Below are 19,120 nucleotides of genomic sequence, written 5' to 3' on the forward strand. Positions count from 1 at the left end.
CTGACACTACAAACTACCAGGGGATTGAGCTACGCTTGCATTCAAAACCATACAAACAAGTTGCTTAGCAACTTAGTGTCTTCTTGCATACTACCCCTGTCTCTAGGCAGGATAGGTTTGTAAACAGCACGATTATATTCCCAGCATGTGAACTTTTCATACTTCCATTCTCCTTCTATCTTAGAGAGTCTAGGGAGGTATATACTACCACTATCCTATTCCTTCCCAGCACCTTCCAAACCACTTTTAGGGACATACAAAATCATATTTAGAGTACAGTCTGCCATTTCTAGTACATTCCAAAACCCAGAATAGTAAATTATAGTTCCCTCTGTTTTCTTATGAATGTGAAAAACATTTGTGAATAAGTTTTGGAACTTACTCATTGTAAATAGTAAAATGCACTGTTCACTAGTTTCATTGTAATTCAGTAAAAGTGGGAGAAACTTAAGGAAGTGTAGCATCCTTGTTTTTCTATTCTTATCCCTTCTATTCCCCAGTAATATGCCCAAGAATGGAAAGAAGGAAACCAAAATGATGGCAGTAATATGTCATCATATTGCACAGTGACAGAAGTAAAGGCTGAACAATTGCACAGTGACCGTTACGTGCCATGAGCACAACATAAACGATACCAAGACAGCATTTTTAACATAATACACGTTTTCTCTTGTGAAACTACAGTTATATTAAGCTGGTTGTAAAGATGCAAGATCTCTTAGCATTTTACCTCCAGCAGGTTTCTCAAAAACAGTATCTTCTACGTTTTTGAAGAACAGGTAGTCATCTAAACTGCATTTTTTCACTGCTGGTGTCCCAAAAGCCATCATCCATAAAAAACAAAAGGAAACTCTAATTCCTAGCAAAAGTGTAACTAGCATGCTTAGGAGGCAAGCAGGCCACATCTGATCTGCTCGTATTCCAAGCAGATACTCAGACTGAGTAAAAAGTGAGATTTTAACTTACAGTTTTTTAACATAGATAAGAAAACTGCTCCATGAGCCCCCCAACCCACCCCTGAGCTTCTGCCAGTAGAGCAGTATGTCTCCTGGAGTCTAAACAGTTAACAAAAAATGAAAAGGAAAATTAATCTCCAGGATATAACCAACTGAGAAGCTCATTTTGGAAGACAAGAGTTAATTTTGGGCACTAAATTAGCTGCAGTTTGTTTTTCAACAAACATGAGCTGACAAAATTCAAACAAAGGCTGTTAGAAAAAAAAACCAAAAAAAAAATACTCAGAGCTTGATGGCACTCTTAAGCAGTCTTAAAAATGACAGCAGGCTCCCTGCTACAATACACAACATCAGGGACTGGGAGTTCCTACTGCTTTTTCCTCATTGCATGGCCTTCTGTTCTTTTGCATACAGTTGGTTTGGATTTTCTTACTTTCCTTTAGTGTTTTTGAAAAAAAGAAAAGTTGCAAGACTCAGTTTGTACTTCCTGGAGGTAAAGCACAGACTCCTTCTTTACATTAGGATGAACTGATCTTAGATGTGAACTTGGTCTTAGACTGCAGAAGAAATGCTCCTTCCACTGAAGGCCAGCATAAGCAGGGAAAAAAGACCCTAGAATATAACCACTTTTTATTTCCTTCTTGTTTTGACTGCAAGTCTCCATGGCATATGCTAATAATGTACAGAGAAATTATTAAAAGCAACTTACCTCTAAGTTCAGTCAGAATATCAATTTTTTGCTCTAGAATTGCTTCAAGTTGGGTAGCGTAAGAATCCACATCATAGTCTACTTCTTCTGTCATCTCAAGAAGCAGTTTTTCAACTTCCAACCATCTAATGGATTCCTAGATAAAAGTTTAAAAATACAACAAAATACATCAGCAAGATGTCAAGACCAAGAGCTGATTAAGACTTTTTCACACAATTAGCAGACATTGTACAGCCTAGCAACCTCAGTAAACCAGATTTCAATCCAAAAAAGAAACCTTATTACTAATGCAGCAAAATTGCATTTTTTTACATTATTTTTTAATTTCAGTGTCACATCATCACAGGCAAACCCCAGCTACCCAGTTGTCTTCAAATTCAGAATATTAGATGGTTGTAAAGATGAGAAATTTAGGGAACAGAATTTTGTCATGTTTGTCTCCCCTTAGACAAGAAGTCAGGCTCTAAGTTTGAGCTGCTTACCACTGTATAGTCACAGAGTCATTATTACATTCAAGGAGCCAAGATAATTCTGCCCTGTTTTGAGAGAAGCTGTATAAAAGGATACCTATTTTAAACTCACTATTATATGATCTAAATCCACATACAGGAATACAATAAAGGTTGGTTAAAGAAGCTTATCTTTGCACTCTGAGCATTACAAAAAAATAAGAGGGGGGAAAAAAAAGCTTGCAGAAAGAAGAGTGCAGCCAGGAGTTTAAATTTTATAGAACCATGCAAAATTGTGATCAGAAGAACTGAGCCCATTGGAAATGCTTTGGTTTAAAATAAAAAAGAAAGCAGCTGACAGTTCTAGGCATACTAGAAAGCTTGGTTTGACATATTAGGATGAAGTCCTTCCCTCTGTGCTCCATAGCCCAAGCAAAACTGAAAATGTAGTCAAAACCCCTTGTCCGTTTTTTGGCTTTCAGAAGAGATGGAGCTTACACTGGGGTAAGATTCATCTCACCTAACATAACCTTGTACATTGAAGACAAAGACTCCTGAACACATAGAGCACTCTGAGTTGCACTGGTGTATTTTAGCCATTTTTGTTAGGAAAGGATGTTGTGTATCAGCTGCTTTCAGGAGAACATTGACAGAAGATGCCTAGTACAGCCATGGATTTTGTATCAGTGCAGTCCAACTACACACACAGCATAAACAAGCCATGCTATGAATGAAGGGACCTTAGGCTTGGACACATTTCCTCCCAGAGACTGCCAGAAGGGGCAATAATCTCCAGCAGAAAGCCAGATGGACACACAGAGGCAATTACATCTTAAACTAATGCAGCTTGTCTCTCCAGAAGCCGCATTAGGACATAGCCTCAGCATATGGCACATGACTTTCACACTTCTGTATGTTTTACTTCAGGGCTAATGTTCCATAATAACTAGACCTCTGCATCCGCTGTAAGATGTTTTATTTAGCATCTTACTTTATTGTGAATGTCCCACTAAGCTAGATACCTAGGCTGAGGAGATAATTTGTATTCCCTACAGGTTTTATAGGCTACTGTTCTCTAGGAATAGATTTGCCAAACGGACAGCTTGCCTAAAGGCTTTATGGTTATGAACAGAAGCAATCCACATTTCCTTCTGAAAATAAGTAACTTATTGCCATGATTTTGTGAGTGTAAAAGGTTCCATAACACTGACCAGTTCAACATGGGAAGTATTGCTTCCAAAGGCCCTGACTAACAGCGAGTGAAATCTTTATGTACCTGTAACATGGAATCAAATAGGCAGTTTGAAATACATGTCCCTCTTCTGATCTCAGAGGGAGATGTCACAAAAGAATACTCAGATTCAGACACAATACTTGGAGGAAGACGACCAAACAGAAATGACACCAACAGACACATAACTATTAATTATCAGGCCATCAAAGGAAAATTTTACTAATTTCTGGAATGACACAGAAATCATAGGGACAAAGACTGGGTGTTACAGAATCTGTTTCTGTTTGTTTGATACAATCAGCTTAACATAATAAATCAGTTTAGGTATCTTTGACAGACAGAATGACTACGGATCAGATGCTCCTCCATCTTCAAGAGCATGCACTTTCATTAGGAAAACCTGGATTCCCGAATTACGATAAAACAAAGTGGAGGTCCATCTTTTACCTGGAACACAGTCCTGTGGTCTTCTACTACTTGCTCTTCCATTTCTACCATTTGTGACACAGCTTCATGGAAACTAAACAACTGTGGAGAAACTTCTTCTTCCTAAAAACAGCAGTTAACCTTGTTAGCCTGGAAAGAACTGTGGCTACAGAAAAATGTTGAATGTGACCCATTTCATCACAGAACATGAAAAAAATTATGCAGAAGGCAAAACTGTCACAAATAGAATTTACTAGAATAGAATATTCCTAAGCAGTATTAAGAAAATCTCCAGGAATGAACAGAAGGGGCAATAAATTCAAAATATTTACAGAATTAAATATATTCACCAAAAATTTCCAGTCACTAATACTAGCAAATACCAGTAATCAGATTATTCCACATAAAAATAACAAGTTAAAATAATGGGAATAAGAAGTCTCAAGGGAAAAATTATAATTCTTAACAGATTTTAATGCCCACAGAAAACTTCAGGTTTCTGTCAGGGCTTTTTGTTGTGCATGCTGCAACAGACAGGAAAAAACTTTCCAAAAAAAGAGAACAGCAATTACATTCAAGAGATTCCAGGAAATCAAAATTAAATTAAACCTTTGGGAAAAAAAGTTAAATAAATGGAAAGGGAGAAATCTAAAATGTACCTACGGACTGATAAATTAAAAGAAGGCACACATCGATTTACAAACTGAAGCCTTCTAAAGAAGGCTTCTTTAGAAATGAATAGTCAGCAATAGAAAAGTACTGTAGGCTGGAATTAATGTTTAGCAAGACATGTGCTATGAACAAGAGATATGATGGGATATCTGGTTGTAAGGAACATCCAATAGGAAGCTCTAGGAATCACTACTATGTTCTTATGAAACAGAGTCCTGGAAAAAAATGTAATTTATTAAAGTGAGACATACCACAGATATCGCAAAGAGATGACTGACCAAACTGAGAGTCTTGTGAGAAATGTTAGGATTGTAAGGATTTTTCCTTTCTATTTTTCATGGGCATTTTCACAAATAGAGTTTTAATCCCTTTTGAAATTTAAGGACCAAGACTAAAGCTGATAATCAGCAATGAGGGAGAATGCCCTTCAGAAGACATCTCTCAGCTCCCTACTCTTCCAGCCCAGGGAGACATACTGGGAACATCATGTGGCTGTCATGCCAAACAGTTTATTGGGGTTTCACCCTAGGAAAACCAGGATGGGTAGCCAGATTTCCACATGCAGGGAAAGGCAAACTCAACTGAAATGAGGTTTGCATGCAGGGAAAATAATGCTCAAAACCAGAAAGGGTTAAATAAAACAGGTGAGTTTTAGGATACTTCCAACTGCCTAAAAAATGTGATGCTATCGTGGAAAAAATACATGACAGACATTAAAAGCCCTAGGCAGCAGGGAAGATAAAGAAACCAATCAAGAAACATTGTCTTTGTAAGGAAATGAGTGTAATACCATAAACAGAAAAGGTGAAGAGGTATGCTCTATGTGTTTAAGATCTTACTAACAGGCTATCGATCTGGATTTGTTCTGCCCACTGTATGTCATCATCTCTTTCCATATAATTCTGTAAACCACTCACATTTTGTTCACAAAGCAGTTTCAGATCATCCCTCTGAGGAGAGCTTCCCACACCCCACTGTGTCTCCAAGTCATCCATCTGATTGGGAGTATGGTGTATAATGGAACGGATATCTCCTGCAGCACTAGGATCAACTGTCAGCTCCTTCACCCTATGGGCAGAAAATGTTCCATTTGAAAATTAGTGACCTCCTGTGCAAAAGAGTCACAACCAAAAGTAAAGCTCTACAGGTTTATGCACAATCAGTTCATTTCATAAGGAAGATGGTGATGTCAGCTTCACAAATTTAATGTACTTTCAGTGACAAAAAGATGTTAGTCCAGTTCCTAAAAGGCATGGACCCTTGCATTTTTACTACTTGCATGCGAATTAAAGTAAATCTACCAAGAAGTATTTTCTGATTGAAATCTTACTATTTGTTAACAGTTATGAGGGCAAAAATTTCAAACCCCTCAACATTAACTCAATGGGTGATATTTCAAAGAGAAGGACATTTAGCACCCTAGACCTGACAATATTTCTTTTTCTTTTTATATACAGCTGCACTTTAAAAAAGTTAGTCAGCTCTGCACTTGCTGTTATAAGCAAATGAACCAAGAAATTCTGAAGAAAATAATAACTCGCAACCAAGCATTTCAGAGAATAAATAGATCCTTTCACTAATTTCCAAGGTGAAAATATTTTAATAAAATGTTAGGCTCTCACAGCATGTAAGTAGTTTAAAGACTGACCATGATTCTGTCAAAAAAAAGCTTATTTAAAATCAAATTTATAAAAGATGCATGGAAGTCTGTGAGCAAGGTTTAGAAAATATTCTCAATTTCTTTTAAGGGAAAAATGTTCTTTCAACTAGCATTTATTTACTACAATAGAAAATATTTTTCATTTATCTTCAGAGCGCTGAAAAGCTTTAATAACATACGTATACATATATTTAAGAGAATTTTCCCTTTCAGAGATATTCAAGTTACCCTAAACACAGAATTGTTAGATTTGGTCCATTAAATGTACAAAGGTGACATCACCATTTCTATTTTTTTAAATGTATGAAGGGAACTAGCAAGCCTGGATACAGAATGTGGATGTTTAAGGAGGGTAAACAAAATACTGGGAAGATGATTGCATATCATGCAGAACCATCACCTGCCAAACCAAAATTAAAACAAAGTATGTGTGACTCAAGGCAAGGGGACTAATGAAAGGTTGGTCTGTAAAATTACATAGCCAAAAAGAAAACTTAAAAATAAAGTTCCATGTATAGAATGAAGTCGACCTGGTGTTTGAAGGAGAAAAGTCGTCATACTCATAGGAAGGAGAGAGATCAGAGCGACTGCCACTACCCTGTGAGAAGGGAATGTCCGAAGGACTAATTCCAAATTCCTTTACTCTGCAGCAGCAAAATACAGTGGCAAATTAAAAGAAAATGTTCTCATAAACACAGTTAAAATGACAACTCTTTGTTTAGCATACTTCTTTAATTGTTTAACTACAAAATCATTTTTTATAACACAAGTGTTTCAACATCTTTAAACTCTCTGCAAACAGTTCAGATCACTAGCAAAACTGAACAAAACCAGTGCTGCTAATTTGCAGGAGACTATAACAGCAGTGTTTTGAGAAGAGTAATTCCAGATTTCATTTTGTATGGTTAATATGATTTGGTCTACATTCAATATTCCACTAAATCACTCCTTTTAAAATATCAATATACAAAAGCATAAATTCTATTTCACCTCCTGTGGTCACTGTCTACACACTAGTGTCCAGCACCTAAAACTAACTACAATGAATATTATGTATTTTTAGAAAAAAAAAATCTATACAAAACACAAGAAGCAACATTACAGTGACTGGTGAATACTCCATATCAAGTCTGTACTGAAACAGTTTCAGTACAACTATTTGGTACACTAGAAAGAGGAGCTTGTTTGTTTTGTAGTGACTTTTTACAGAGTCACTTCAGTAATCTAAGTTGTATAAGGGATTATAAGGGGTAGAAGTTCCAACAAGTCTTGAATGTGCAAGGTCCTGCATCATGTTACTGTAAGCAGAGGAGTAGATGCCTCATTCTCTTCAGGGAGGAAATGAGACAGGCTGGTCCAAGCCAGGCAGGTTTACTACCAGCTCCATTAACCCAGACACAAGGACATTTCGAGACAGAGGCAAGCAGGCAGTAAGCCTCCCTAGCATGCCTTTGTGCCTTGACAAGTAGAAGAAGTTGTGGTTCAGCCTGACCACTCACTGGGCAAACAGACCCACAGATGGTGGCCGCCTCTTCTGACAAAGCCAGGGCTTCTGATGGTCCAGAGGCTGTCTGCCACCTTTGTCCTTGGCAGGAAAGCGTGGGGCATCTCTGAGTCACAGGTCTGGCTGCAGGGACACACAGGACCTGACTGCACCATCTCCACAGACTTTAAACACAGGAGAACTGCAGCAGGTGAGGGCTCCATTCACACACTCACTGGAGAGAGTTGAACACTTTTTTACAGCAGTACAGGTCTCCAGTGATGCATCTGCCTCTGGAGGTGCTAATTTCTCCACAGCGATCATAAAGTCTGCTGGATTTTCTGCCTTTTTAAGCCTTTACTTAGTGTTCTCAGATATTTGCTTGAATTTGGGAAGCATGAAATTTTATATGTATATATAATACAGACTGGCAACTGCACACAATTCCACAAAAGGGGTGGGGAAAAGAAATCACGTCACAGAAAGGTATTTAGCCAACACTCCAGGGAATCTTCATGAACACCAACTATCCCTAATGCAAAAGATGGCCTTTCAAAGGGCAAAACTAATAATAGGATGTCCTACATAACTTGCAATCCATATTATCCATCTCTGGCTAATGGCATACATTCAGTTTTAGTAGATTCTTTTGTAGTGGTTGTACAAAGTGACAATTTAACTTGAATATGAGCCTGGATCAGTAAATTGGTTTTAATTTTATTAAGAAACACAACTACCACTGAATTCTTCAAGTAGCTAAAATAATCATACATCATGGAACAGCACTGTTTCAAATGTCAGTCATCAACAGCCAGTACAGTTTTAAGAAATAATGTTTTTCATACCTATTTGCGTATCTCAATGTATTTAGAGTGTTTTCACATGATGCCATCCCTGGAGAAATCGTAGCAATCTGGAGAAAACAAGCCACACATTAGCAAATCACTTTATACAGACGAAAGGGTAGATAAATTTAAATGTATATATTATTTCATCTCCGGCTTCATTTCTGATCTTCTACAAAAAATGTCTGCTATGTACAGCTGTCCTTATACAACGACATCTCAGGGACACACTAGATGTCTAGTGAAAGCTTCAATTTAATTTTTTTAACCCTACAAGGAACACCAAGAATTCATAGAAATTCAATTTTTTTTTTCCCCCAACCATCTTGGTAACATACTGTGCAAATGTGAAATTGTAACTTAAAAAACACACTCCTCAAAAAAGAAAATAGACAACTGAGGAGACCTTAAGTCTAATATAGCCTACAAACAATTACCACATTATTTTTTTATGTATTCTTTGAGCCTCTCCTCTGTTCAAGGAGATTCTATGCTGATTTTGGCCACATCAGAAATGAACTTGATAGTAGTAAAGATAAGCTTAACTATTTTCCTAAGTAGAGATATATTTTTTCTCAATTAGAAACTATCTGTAAACAGTACTTGATGGCAAATCTTTCATGAGACCTATCTGGAATGTAAAGGTCTTTCTTTTTCCAGTTAAATTAACTACCCTGAAGATAGCACCATCTTACCTGAAATCAGCAAAAATTAAAACTGTGATTAGGAAAAGTGGGATCATTATTTCTCCTAGTTTCTCTCAGTAGTCCAATTTTTCCACCCACTTTCTTCCCTAAGCAGTCATAAAGGCTCTGCCCAGAACAAATACTTCTATGATCCTACACACTAACGTTTTTGTGCCATCATAGACTCAGGAGACTGAAACTGATGGTGATTAAATAGTCCCTGTCTTCTCTTTCATCCTGCTGCTGACATTTCTGTATAAAAGCAGAGGTATACATCCCAAGAGGAATTTCTCCTTCTGGAGAGAGAGGAAAACTATACGGTGGAAGTGATCATACAGATCTAAGTCTATAACTCTAATACTGGTATACATCAATTACGAAGGAAAACAACAATCTTAAATTTGAGATCACACAGCTGCATGTCTCTTGTTCTGTGTGCTAATTAACAAAAATCTAAAATTTCCTAAAACACCTCCAAACTGAAATAATGTGAAAAATGCATACATCTCTTCCACCAGTTTCATGTTCAGAGCATGCCACAGACAGTGACATTTAGATAGATGGTATTTGGCTTCCCAAGTCATTGTTACACGTGATACAGCCTAGGGACAACTGAACTATCCTGACAATTGGAAGTGCTGAATTAATTCCATGATTTCCTTTGCTTTGTCTTTGTGGCTTTGGTTTTACCTATTTACTACCACTGCTGTAACACTAGGAGACTACTCCAACACTTTAAAGAGAATAAGGTACAGCTGCTCTAGAGAAGTGCCATTGTAGATGCCTTGGTCTGTGTGAATATCCTGTTCAGGACACATGAACTTGCGCACAAGTCTTGTGTATGACCTCTCCTCAGGCCCCAACAAAGCCAGTCCAGGCAGGATAGGAGGACTCAGACCTCTCTGTTGCTCACTTTCTTGTTCCTAATTTCAAATGAGGATGGAAGAAGCTACACTACTTAGGGACAGGAGCATCTTTAAGATCTGCAATAATCATTCTTCCTATTTTGAACTAATAGGCCTACGCTGCTTGTAAGCCATCACAATGCGATCAATGGCCCTGCTGGGACATGGAAGTCTGCAGATTCCCACTCCCACACTGGAGGGCTGAGGGGTCTGACCACTTCAGCTGTGACTGCAGCACACAAAGGATGCAACATGTCCAGGAGCAGCACTGGTTAAAAAAATGAGACTATTTTATGTAGTCACACTGCAACTCAACTTTCAAATGTCAATCCATTATCCTACAATGCAACTCTTCAAAAACTTTAAATGGTTTCTCAAACTATTTTGACAAGAACAGTAAAACTGCAATGACTGATAAAATTAAAAAAAAATATTTATGCTGATTGTAAGTCTCTGGATTTCTTTTGAAGGAAGCAAATCCTAGTCGTAACCCTCCACATTATGAAGTTTCAAAACTTTATGAGCTTTCAAAATATTTTTCTGAACAAATTTGAAAAAACAAAGAGTTTCCAAACCATAGTTTAATATTATATACAGAGAGAATACTCCATCCCTAAAGATGTAACTTTTACAACTGCAACATATCCATTAATAATAAAAGGAAAAATCACATAAAAATGAAGTGTAGAAACCAGCCAATGAGTTTTACTCATATATCCTCCTTACGGATTCATATATCAGAAAGCAAATGGAAAACATACATTTTATTATTTCAGGGATCGTTTGGTAAGTTAAAAATCACAAGATTTTACTACATCATTTTATATGCATTCCATATTGAAAAGCACCACATAGTTAAAAACATGTTATTCAAACAGCACATTTGAAGAGTGGACAAAATCTCTCTTGTTGACCTTAGTAATAACCCCCATTGCTGGCTGGGGGTTAAACCATGACAGTATCTTAATATGAAACTCTGCTGATTACATTCTTAATTTAAAAATTCATGTAAACAAACACTAAAACCAGTATGTCACACGTGGTACTACTGTTAAGAAAAATAGCAGAAGAATTAATTTGAAGGCAGTATCTTATCCTCAACGAGGTTTCTTAAGCTTAATTGTGAACTGCAGTTATGTGAATGAGAAAATAAAAAAAAAATAGTTCAAGCATATTTCCACTTTCAGAGGGGATTATTTTTATTATTTAAGAACTTCCATGAAATATTCACAAAGGTTAATTATTTGATGTGCAGAGAGTAACTTCCAACAGGCTAATTTTTCAAACCTCCTTCAGCAGTGTGGATACACATGCTAGAATTGCACCATCTAGCTATCTAATCCTGCATGGGGTTAATGAAGTTACAGAGTCATACAATGATTTGAGCCAGAAGAGACTTCTAAAGGTCATGTAGTTCAACCCCTATGTAGTGAGCAGGGACATCTTCAGCTTGGTCAGCTATGTCTCAGTGGGAAAGCAAACTATCCTGTTGTTTCGTTAGAGAACTGAAGGGAAAAAAGTTAATAAAAACATTATTTTACCACCGTTTTTGTATTTGAACCATACCTAACAGCTAAAGGGAAGACCAAGCTTTCCTAAGACCATGGTTTACACATTATGGCCTGCAGACTTCTCTAGGCTCTAGACTAATTAATTCAAAGGAGCCTGTAAAAAGTAACCAACACAAATAAGCCTGTAATCAGTATGTACTGCAGAGAGTTCACATTCTTATAAAGAGAAATGTCACAGACACACAAATAAAACAATTGGGCATCAGGACTTTTATCTGTCCTTTCAGAAGAATTCTGTTTTTCAGACTGGCACAAATGCACATTTACAGCTATTCAACAATTATTTACATAAGTATATATACTTTAATATTTATAATAGTTAATAATTTATAATATTTACAATAATTTTGATTAATATTCTATTTTATACATTTATATATTCTTATATATTTTTAATGTATTTACAACAGTTATTAATGCCATCTATTCCAACAACTTCCTTTTCAACAGCATGAAGCATACTCTGATGAGCTTAATACCAACTTTTAGTTTAATCTTTGTCATTTAAAAACCACAACTCATCACTATTTCCAGTCTACACTCTCTTTTCCAGAATTCTGCAAAAAAAACCCAAGACTCTTTTATAATTAAGACACTGCTAAAACAAACAAGCTTCTCAAGGTAGAAGTGTCTCTAGCTGCCAGCCTAGCTAGAAAACTAGAACCAGCAATAAGAAAGGTCAATAAAAAAGTAAGAAGGAAACAAGTTATCTAAAATCACATAATCATAGAATCATATGGGCTGGAAAAGACTTCTAAAATAATTTAGTCCCACCATTAACCCCAGGAAGCCCATGAGCATGTCCCTAATTACCACATCTATGCACCTTTTAAAGATCTCTGAGGATTGAGACTAGACCACTTTCCCTAAGCAGCTGGTTCCAATGCTTGACAGCTCCTTTGGTGAAGAAATTTCTCCTAATATTCAATTTAAATCATTGAGAAATGTCTCTTTTGAAACCCCCCTTCACATATAATGTGAGTTAGTAAATAAATGTAAGTCCAACACACTACCAGTAGCATGCAACCAATTTTAAACATAAAAGCCTAAATTTGCAGTGTCTTTTTGCTTTGTAATTGTTAGAACAGTTAACCAAATCAACTTACCATACAGGTACGTGAGTTTTCTCCAATGAATGAATCTCTTAGCACCTGAGTAAGTTTACTTGCTCTGAAGGGTGTATGAGGTTTATTTCGGCCTAAGGCTCTAATGCACTCCTGAAAGAACAAAGAGGTTCTTTATCATGGGTTAAATAAAGGTGATAAAAATGCAACTCAGAATCAGAAAATACATGCCTTATCTGATGCACTCCCCCAAAAATATCATTAAAATGTACTGCTAAAAGCTTGAATTCAATAAGCATTAGGGTTCTACTTCTGGTTAAGCTCAGTACAGAGGAAAGAATTTTTAAAGGATTAGAAGCCTAAAAGCTGTCATCCAAATTGTTTACACCCATTGTACCCAACAACACAACTAAACAGTGTTGATGTGAAATGTTCAGGCTAACATTTATTCCTGATTATCAGCTACAAAAGCCTGAATGAGCTACAACCTCTGCCAGCAGCAACAGTGTGGGCAGGGATATGGGTTAACTGCATCAGTTAAAAGCAGTGGCCTTAACTCCGATTTTACCACTGTCTTTCTTTCCAGCTTAGAAGAAAACAAACTTTCTGAAAGTTCTACAGGTCACAAACGAAGTAGGCATAGCTCTCTACTGGAAGCAAGCTCTCTACTTAGCATTGGAAGAAACCTGGAAACATTAGGTCGCTCCCTGTTTTAAAATAGTCTTTATGTGAAGAAACAGGGATAAGATCTTCTCTTCCGTGTCCAGAGGCAAGGGGCTACACTAATATTTGCAACTGATTGGGTTCCAGTGAGCAATACTGCATAGAGGTAAATATTACGAAATTACTACAGAAGATACAGCAGCAACTAAGTACAACTTACTGACACCAAGACACCATTACTCTAACCATCACTTCTGTCCACTCAGCACTCTAATACTGTCTAATAAGTTATTCCTATGCAAAGAACTTTTAATTTTAGATTTTTGTATTGTTGCAATCATAATATTTTGACTGTTAATTCCAGACTCTGCGTGTTCCTTAACAGACATCTCTTCAGATGCAAGGCTTCCTTGGTGCACTTTTAAAGTATCTACACACAGAACTTCTACAGCCAACCAAACTTCAAATGTATTTCAAATCAGAGCTTTTTTGCTTTTAGCTGCATTAATAGATGGAATAGGCCTTTGTCTTACATTAATAATTCTACAGAAGTTCAACTAATCCTCCAGCTGCAGACATATTCTATATTGAATTACTGATATGGCAATCACCATGTTTTGAATTTTAATTTACTATAATAACACCTAGTTTCCTTACTCCTGAAAAATTAGAATTGGATTATCTCCTAACTAGTAAAAGATTATAGAAGAACACCACCAGTGTCTAAATTTGTAACAGAGTTTTAAGCTACGTTCAGTTTTCATTACATCTCTGAAAACCAGGTAACAAAATGACACAACACTACTCCCATGTAGAGACATTACAGAAATAAATTCCGGTGCCAAAATCCTGAACAGGTTAAGACAGGACTGATATCCAGATGGAAAGAGCAAATCTTGAATCTTGGATTATCAACAAAGACCACTTTGTCAGAATATATTAGTTTAACTGGAACTTGAAAATAACTTCATGGCTTCTAAACACAAATGGCAAAGGTTGTATAACGTTTTTGGGATAGATGAAAAATGGCAAAAATGTAATTGAGAAACATTTATGGTTTTGTATCACCTTTTAGACTGCTGCAAGATGTATATTTATTTTTATTTCCCCTTCCCCAAATAATTTTGATGAAAATCACTAGTACAGCAGCAGAACTTTTTGCTATAATTAAAAAGACAAGTTATATAAAAATTAACCAAATACATTGTATGAGCACTATCCGGTACAAAATAAATAAACTGAAAAAAAAAAAAACCTCAAACCAAACCCCCCAAACAAAATAGCTTTATTCAGTTTCACTTGGAAATGAGTAGTAGCATCAACCCAATGGTGCCAACAATGCTTACTCTGACGTTAAAGCAGAATAGGCTGTTAAAAGCAAAGGTTTTGGAACTGCTGCTTCCAGTTTTTCAACATGCCATAGAATTTTGTAATGATATATTATACATTACAATTTTATCGTGTGTTGTGAGTTCTATGTAGTCAGATACCAGTCTCGTCCCACGTGTGTACTGGGAATAAAAAGGTAACCACACAGATCTTGGGGTTCAGATTTTTTATATAAAAAGTGTTGGTGCTGAGAGTAGTAAACCTAAGCAAAACTAACCAAAACCAGAGACAAATTCTAAGGCACTCAAAAACTACCATTTCTCCAGTTTGAAATAAAAAAATTACTTCCCCTATTTAGACTGAGCCTCTTTTAATCACTATAAAACATCAAACAAAAAAGGCAGATTAATATTTAAGTAGTATTTCTTTATATTCAGTATTTCTTCTGTTTATATGAATGGGATGTATGAAAATCTGTAAAGTGACTGTATCAGACAATTTGCTATGAAGAAGGGTTGGCAAAAATGGATTTCACATTTCAAGGTTTATTTTAATTATTTGCTAGTTTTTTCTGGACAGGCTGCTGTTGTTTTGCTTTAGTCAATATATTAATAGCAGCAAATATGTTGTCAGTGTAGTATTATTTTTTAATTAAAAAAATAAATAGTGAGATCAGTAAGAGTACTTCCTGTTAGTATGTCATACTCTGAGTACCAAAGTAAATAATTTGCCTTCCCATTTTAGGTATGCATCAGAAATGTCTACAAATTCAACCACTGGAGACTTTTAGAGAACTTGGTTTTTTGGGGTGTTTTCTTTGTTTAGGGGTTTGGTTTTGTTTTTCACTTGGTTGGTAGGCTGGTTTTGCTGGGGTGTTTTGATTTTATTTTACAAAAACTACATTTAAGTTGATAGCACAATGTTTCTGCATTGCTTCTACTTGGGACTTACTAAGTGTTCCCTCATGCATGTAGAGGAAAAATTACTAAATTGGTTTATACCTGTCATATCAATAGACAATGTAGACAAGCAAAGCCTGCAAAAACACTAACTTTACTTGTCATTGCTATTATATGTAGGCTTCCACCTACTCCAAGGCAATAGAAACATATCAGTTACCTTGAGAGCTAAAAGGCTCTTGTTAATTTCTGCACCTTCCAGTCGCGTCTGCCTATCTGCACTCGAAGTATCTGCTCCTCTTTCATTGCCAGCCAAATCAATCAGAGAAAATTTACCATGCAACTTCCCTTTCCTTCTGAGAATAATCTGAAACACTGCGTGGCTTCGAGATGAGTGTGCATTTGCAGATGTCTGGCCAGATGTCCTTTAAACAACAGACAAGCAGAGAAAGACGTTAACCAGTAGAGGACCACACATGTTAAACACTAACCTCACAATGATAGCTTTTCAGGGCACATTCCTTTATTTTCTTACAGGCTGACAGAATGTCTAGCACTCTTGTGAACACTAGACATAGAACACTAATATTTGGATGTACATAGTACAATTATGCCTCTTCTTCCATCTCTTTGAATGGAAATGGAAGATTAGTAACATTTTGCCTCCCTTTTAAAATCAGATCTTCACATATTACAGATTATCAGAGAGCTTACATAAAAAATGCTGATGGCATTTTTATCTGATCATGCAGCAGTCTATGCTCAAGGCTAATTTTAAAAACAACGAAGCTGAAGTCTTAAAAAAAAAAAATTGTGCTTAACCTCTGCCAGTATGCATCAAGGCCTTTTACAGATGAAGAACCTGGCAGCATTCCAGTTTTTAAATTATGTGAATTTAAGTCAGTAAGCTGCTTACATAATGCATGCAATTCACATCCTCTTGAACAATCAGTTATTTCTCTCTAGGAGACAGAGAAACTCTAAACATCTCTATTTAAAACATAGGTAGATTCTTTACTTGCAGACAACAACATCAAAAAAATTACTTGAATATGGAAAGGCATCACTAGAAATACACCCCAAAAAATCTTGTTCTGATTTTTTAATGTACTATGAAAAACCGGTGCAAGCTATAGAAGATACCTGCAGCTGTTGCCTACTTCAATAAGCTTAAGAACATCTTCAACACATTTGACTTCTCGCTCCTGTAATCCCACCACCTGGACTTGCTGTTTACCATCTTCTAACACTCTTAATTTTGTCTTCCGGTTCAACAAGTCAAAAACCTTAAGAAAGGAGGAAAACAGAACACTTAAAAGAGGAGCTTTAAAAAAAATCCTCTTTCAAATTCCATTTCAAATAACGCAAAACATTCCATGGAAATACGTGATTGGAAGAAAAATGTAAAATTCCCTTGAAATACAGCTTTTAAGACAAAGAGGGAAAATTCTTTTATGTGACAAGCTCAAAATTTTGTCAAAAGTTTGAAAAACTCCTTCTTTCTCAGAAAAAGATCAGGTAATTACCTTACCACTGTAGATCTCAAAAAACGTTGCATACACTTGAAGTTCTAACTTCTTATAGTTTGGCTTCTTTAGCATTAAAAAGACATCTCGAGCTGTGAATACATTTCCAGAATAAAAAGAAACCTCATCATGTGTTTTCATTTAGTGAAGAGTCATTCATGTGTAACAGTCTATTTTACAGCACCTCATATTTTGCAAGAATGACAAATAGAGTCAGTCAACCAAGCCTAAAACAACACAATCTAAACTGCCACATTACACTGGAAGATGCAGAAGACCCCAAAATGATAAACTTAAATAATCTGTTAGTGCATCTTAGTTAAGTAATCTATATTTACATTGGTGTGTAAAGGAAACATATCTAGGGACAACTTTTGATGTTACCAAAGCTCCACTGCAATGCAAAGAAAGTAAACTGCTATATTTGTATGACAAAGAGTAGAAAATTTATTGATCTCAACTGGTCTGCCCAAAGCCAACTGATCAATGAAGTCTCACCTGCTAGTGCATATATGCCTTTAGAACAATCTTGGTTCTTTCCTGAAAAGTCACCACCCATAGTCTAAATTTAAAAGAAAAAAGCAAGGAAAAGAAGAAAAGCACCATTAAAGTCACATAATTGTAGTTTACATATTTCTTATTTATTAGAACTCATCTAAGTGTGTAATGTAAAAAAAGAGTATTGCTGATTTGTAGAAGAACTACTTACATGGGTTTTCCCACTGCCTGTTTGTCCATATGCAAAACAAGTGGCCATTCCCCTTTCAAATATGGTCTCCACTAATGGTCGAGCTGTAAACCTTAAATGCAAAAAAAACTGTCCTTAAAAAACTCGAGTACTTTAAGATGCCACTACCCCAAGGAAAATTAAAATGCTAAGGCCAGTAGCGACAAAATTGATCCTATACTTTGACAGGTCAAAGGACATTTATACATTAATTTCTAAAGTAATACCAGCTCTAAGGTATTCAAATTTTCCAAACCATCACAAGCTACAAGGTCTTTCTCATTTGAGGTCTCTCTCATTTGTTTCACAACAATGTTATCCTTCTTTAAACCCTAAAACAATGATGTCCTTGTTTTAATGATCCAACACCCCACAGTTTACTAAACAGTCTGAAGCTCCCTCACATGATAGAATATGAAGATATTGAAGTGAAACAGTGTAGCAGATAAGAGTTTTGTCAATAGTAAATGTCTGCTGTCGTTTTTTTTTCCTCCTCAAATCAACTTCCAGGATTAAATTTGGAAGAGAAGAGGCCAAAACAGCACTGCTCAATTTTTGAGAACATGCATACATTAAGAAAGGGGTCAAGATAATGGATACCCAAGCTCTTAAGAATGAAAAAATCTACTTATCTCTGAGGTACTATTTGCTGTATCAAAAGTATTATCTAAAGTATCATTTCTTTTTTTAGATAATTAATTTTATTTTAAGAAACACTGAGCTATTTTTCCTACTTCAGCTGCTTATCACTATGATTTCATTGTAGACTCCAAAAGCAAAGGGTAAACTTGGTGAGTTATGTATGGAGATGATTCTCTCTGCAAAACTCTTTCTAAACTTTTTCCAGTTGTTTACATATAAATAACCTGATAGTGACCAATAAAGGAAAAAAATTAATTGCAGAAACACTGAGATGCTACAACCTTCCTTCATTCTGCTTTCAAACACAAGATCACTTACAAAAACAATATGGGTAAGACTGAGCCATTCAGCAGCAACCCAGGGTTATATAAAGAATCTACATCTAGCTGAATCATGAATTTTCATCAAGAATACACCAAAGATTACTGAACAGCCTTAGCCTTTCTTTCTTTGCTTTTTTTAAGTATATGTCTTCTGTCTTCTCAAGAGGATATTCTCGTATTTTGATGTTTGTTCTTTCTATATATAAAAATTGAAAAATTCACAAAGTCTAGCCACCTTAGAAGCACACTCCATTACTTCTGTTTGATTGAATTTGAAACTCTTTATTTTGCTGATTTATTAAAAAGGGACTTAAATATATCTATTTTAAAGTAAGAAAAAAAATGGAAATA

The 19,120-nt window shown here is 36.0% G+C and overlaps 1 protein-coding gene across 4 annotated transcripts in view; it reads right to left on the minus strand.

Moving 5' to 3' along the window:
- The window catches only part of KIF2A (kinesin family member 2A), a 57,660-nt gene that overhangs the window by 1,827 nt on the left and 36,713 nt on the right, over positions 1-19,120 (minus strand). For 2 of the 4 annotated variants that reach the window (XM_058824338.1, XM_058824337.1), the window contains exons 10-19: positions 17,787-17,877; positions 17,576-17,639; positions 17,078-17,169; positions 16,695-16,837; positions 15,772-15,976; positions 12,703-12,813; positions 8,435-8,502; positions 5,364-5,514; positions 3,796-3,897; positions 1,666-1,801 (exon numbers count right to left, since the gene is read on the minus strand). In XM_058824338.1, coding sequence (XP_058680321.1) covers positions 1,666-1,801; positions 3,796-3,897; positions 5,364-5,514; positions 8,435-8,502; positions 12,703-12,813; positions 15,772-15,976; positions 16,695-16,837; positions 17,078-17,169; positions 17,576-17,639; positions 17,787-17,877 — 1,163 coding nt within the window. Of the gene's footprint in view, positions 1-1,665; positions 1,802-3,795; positions 3,898-5,363; positions 5,515-6,636; positions 6,751-8,434; positions 8,503-12,702; positions 12,814-15,771; positions 15,977-16,694; positions 16,838-17,077; positions 17,170-17,575; positions 17,640-17,786; positions 17,878-19,120 lie in introns of all 4 variants that reach the window. The other 2 variants (XM_058824336.1, XM_058824335.1) reach the window with 2 other exon arrangements.

This window comes from Ammospiza caudacuta, chromosome Z (assembly GCF_027887145.1).
Source record: "Ammospiza caudacuta isolate bAmmCau1 chromosome Z, bAmmCau1.pri, whole genome shotgun sequence".
NCBI classification, from domain to species: Eukaryota; Metazoa; Chordata; class Aves; order Passeriformes; family Passerellidae; genus Ammospiza; species Ammospiza caudacuta.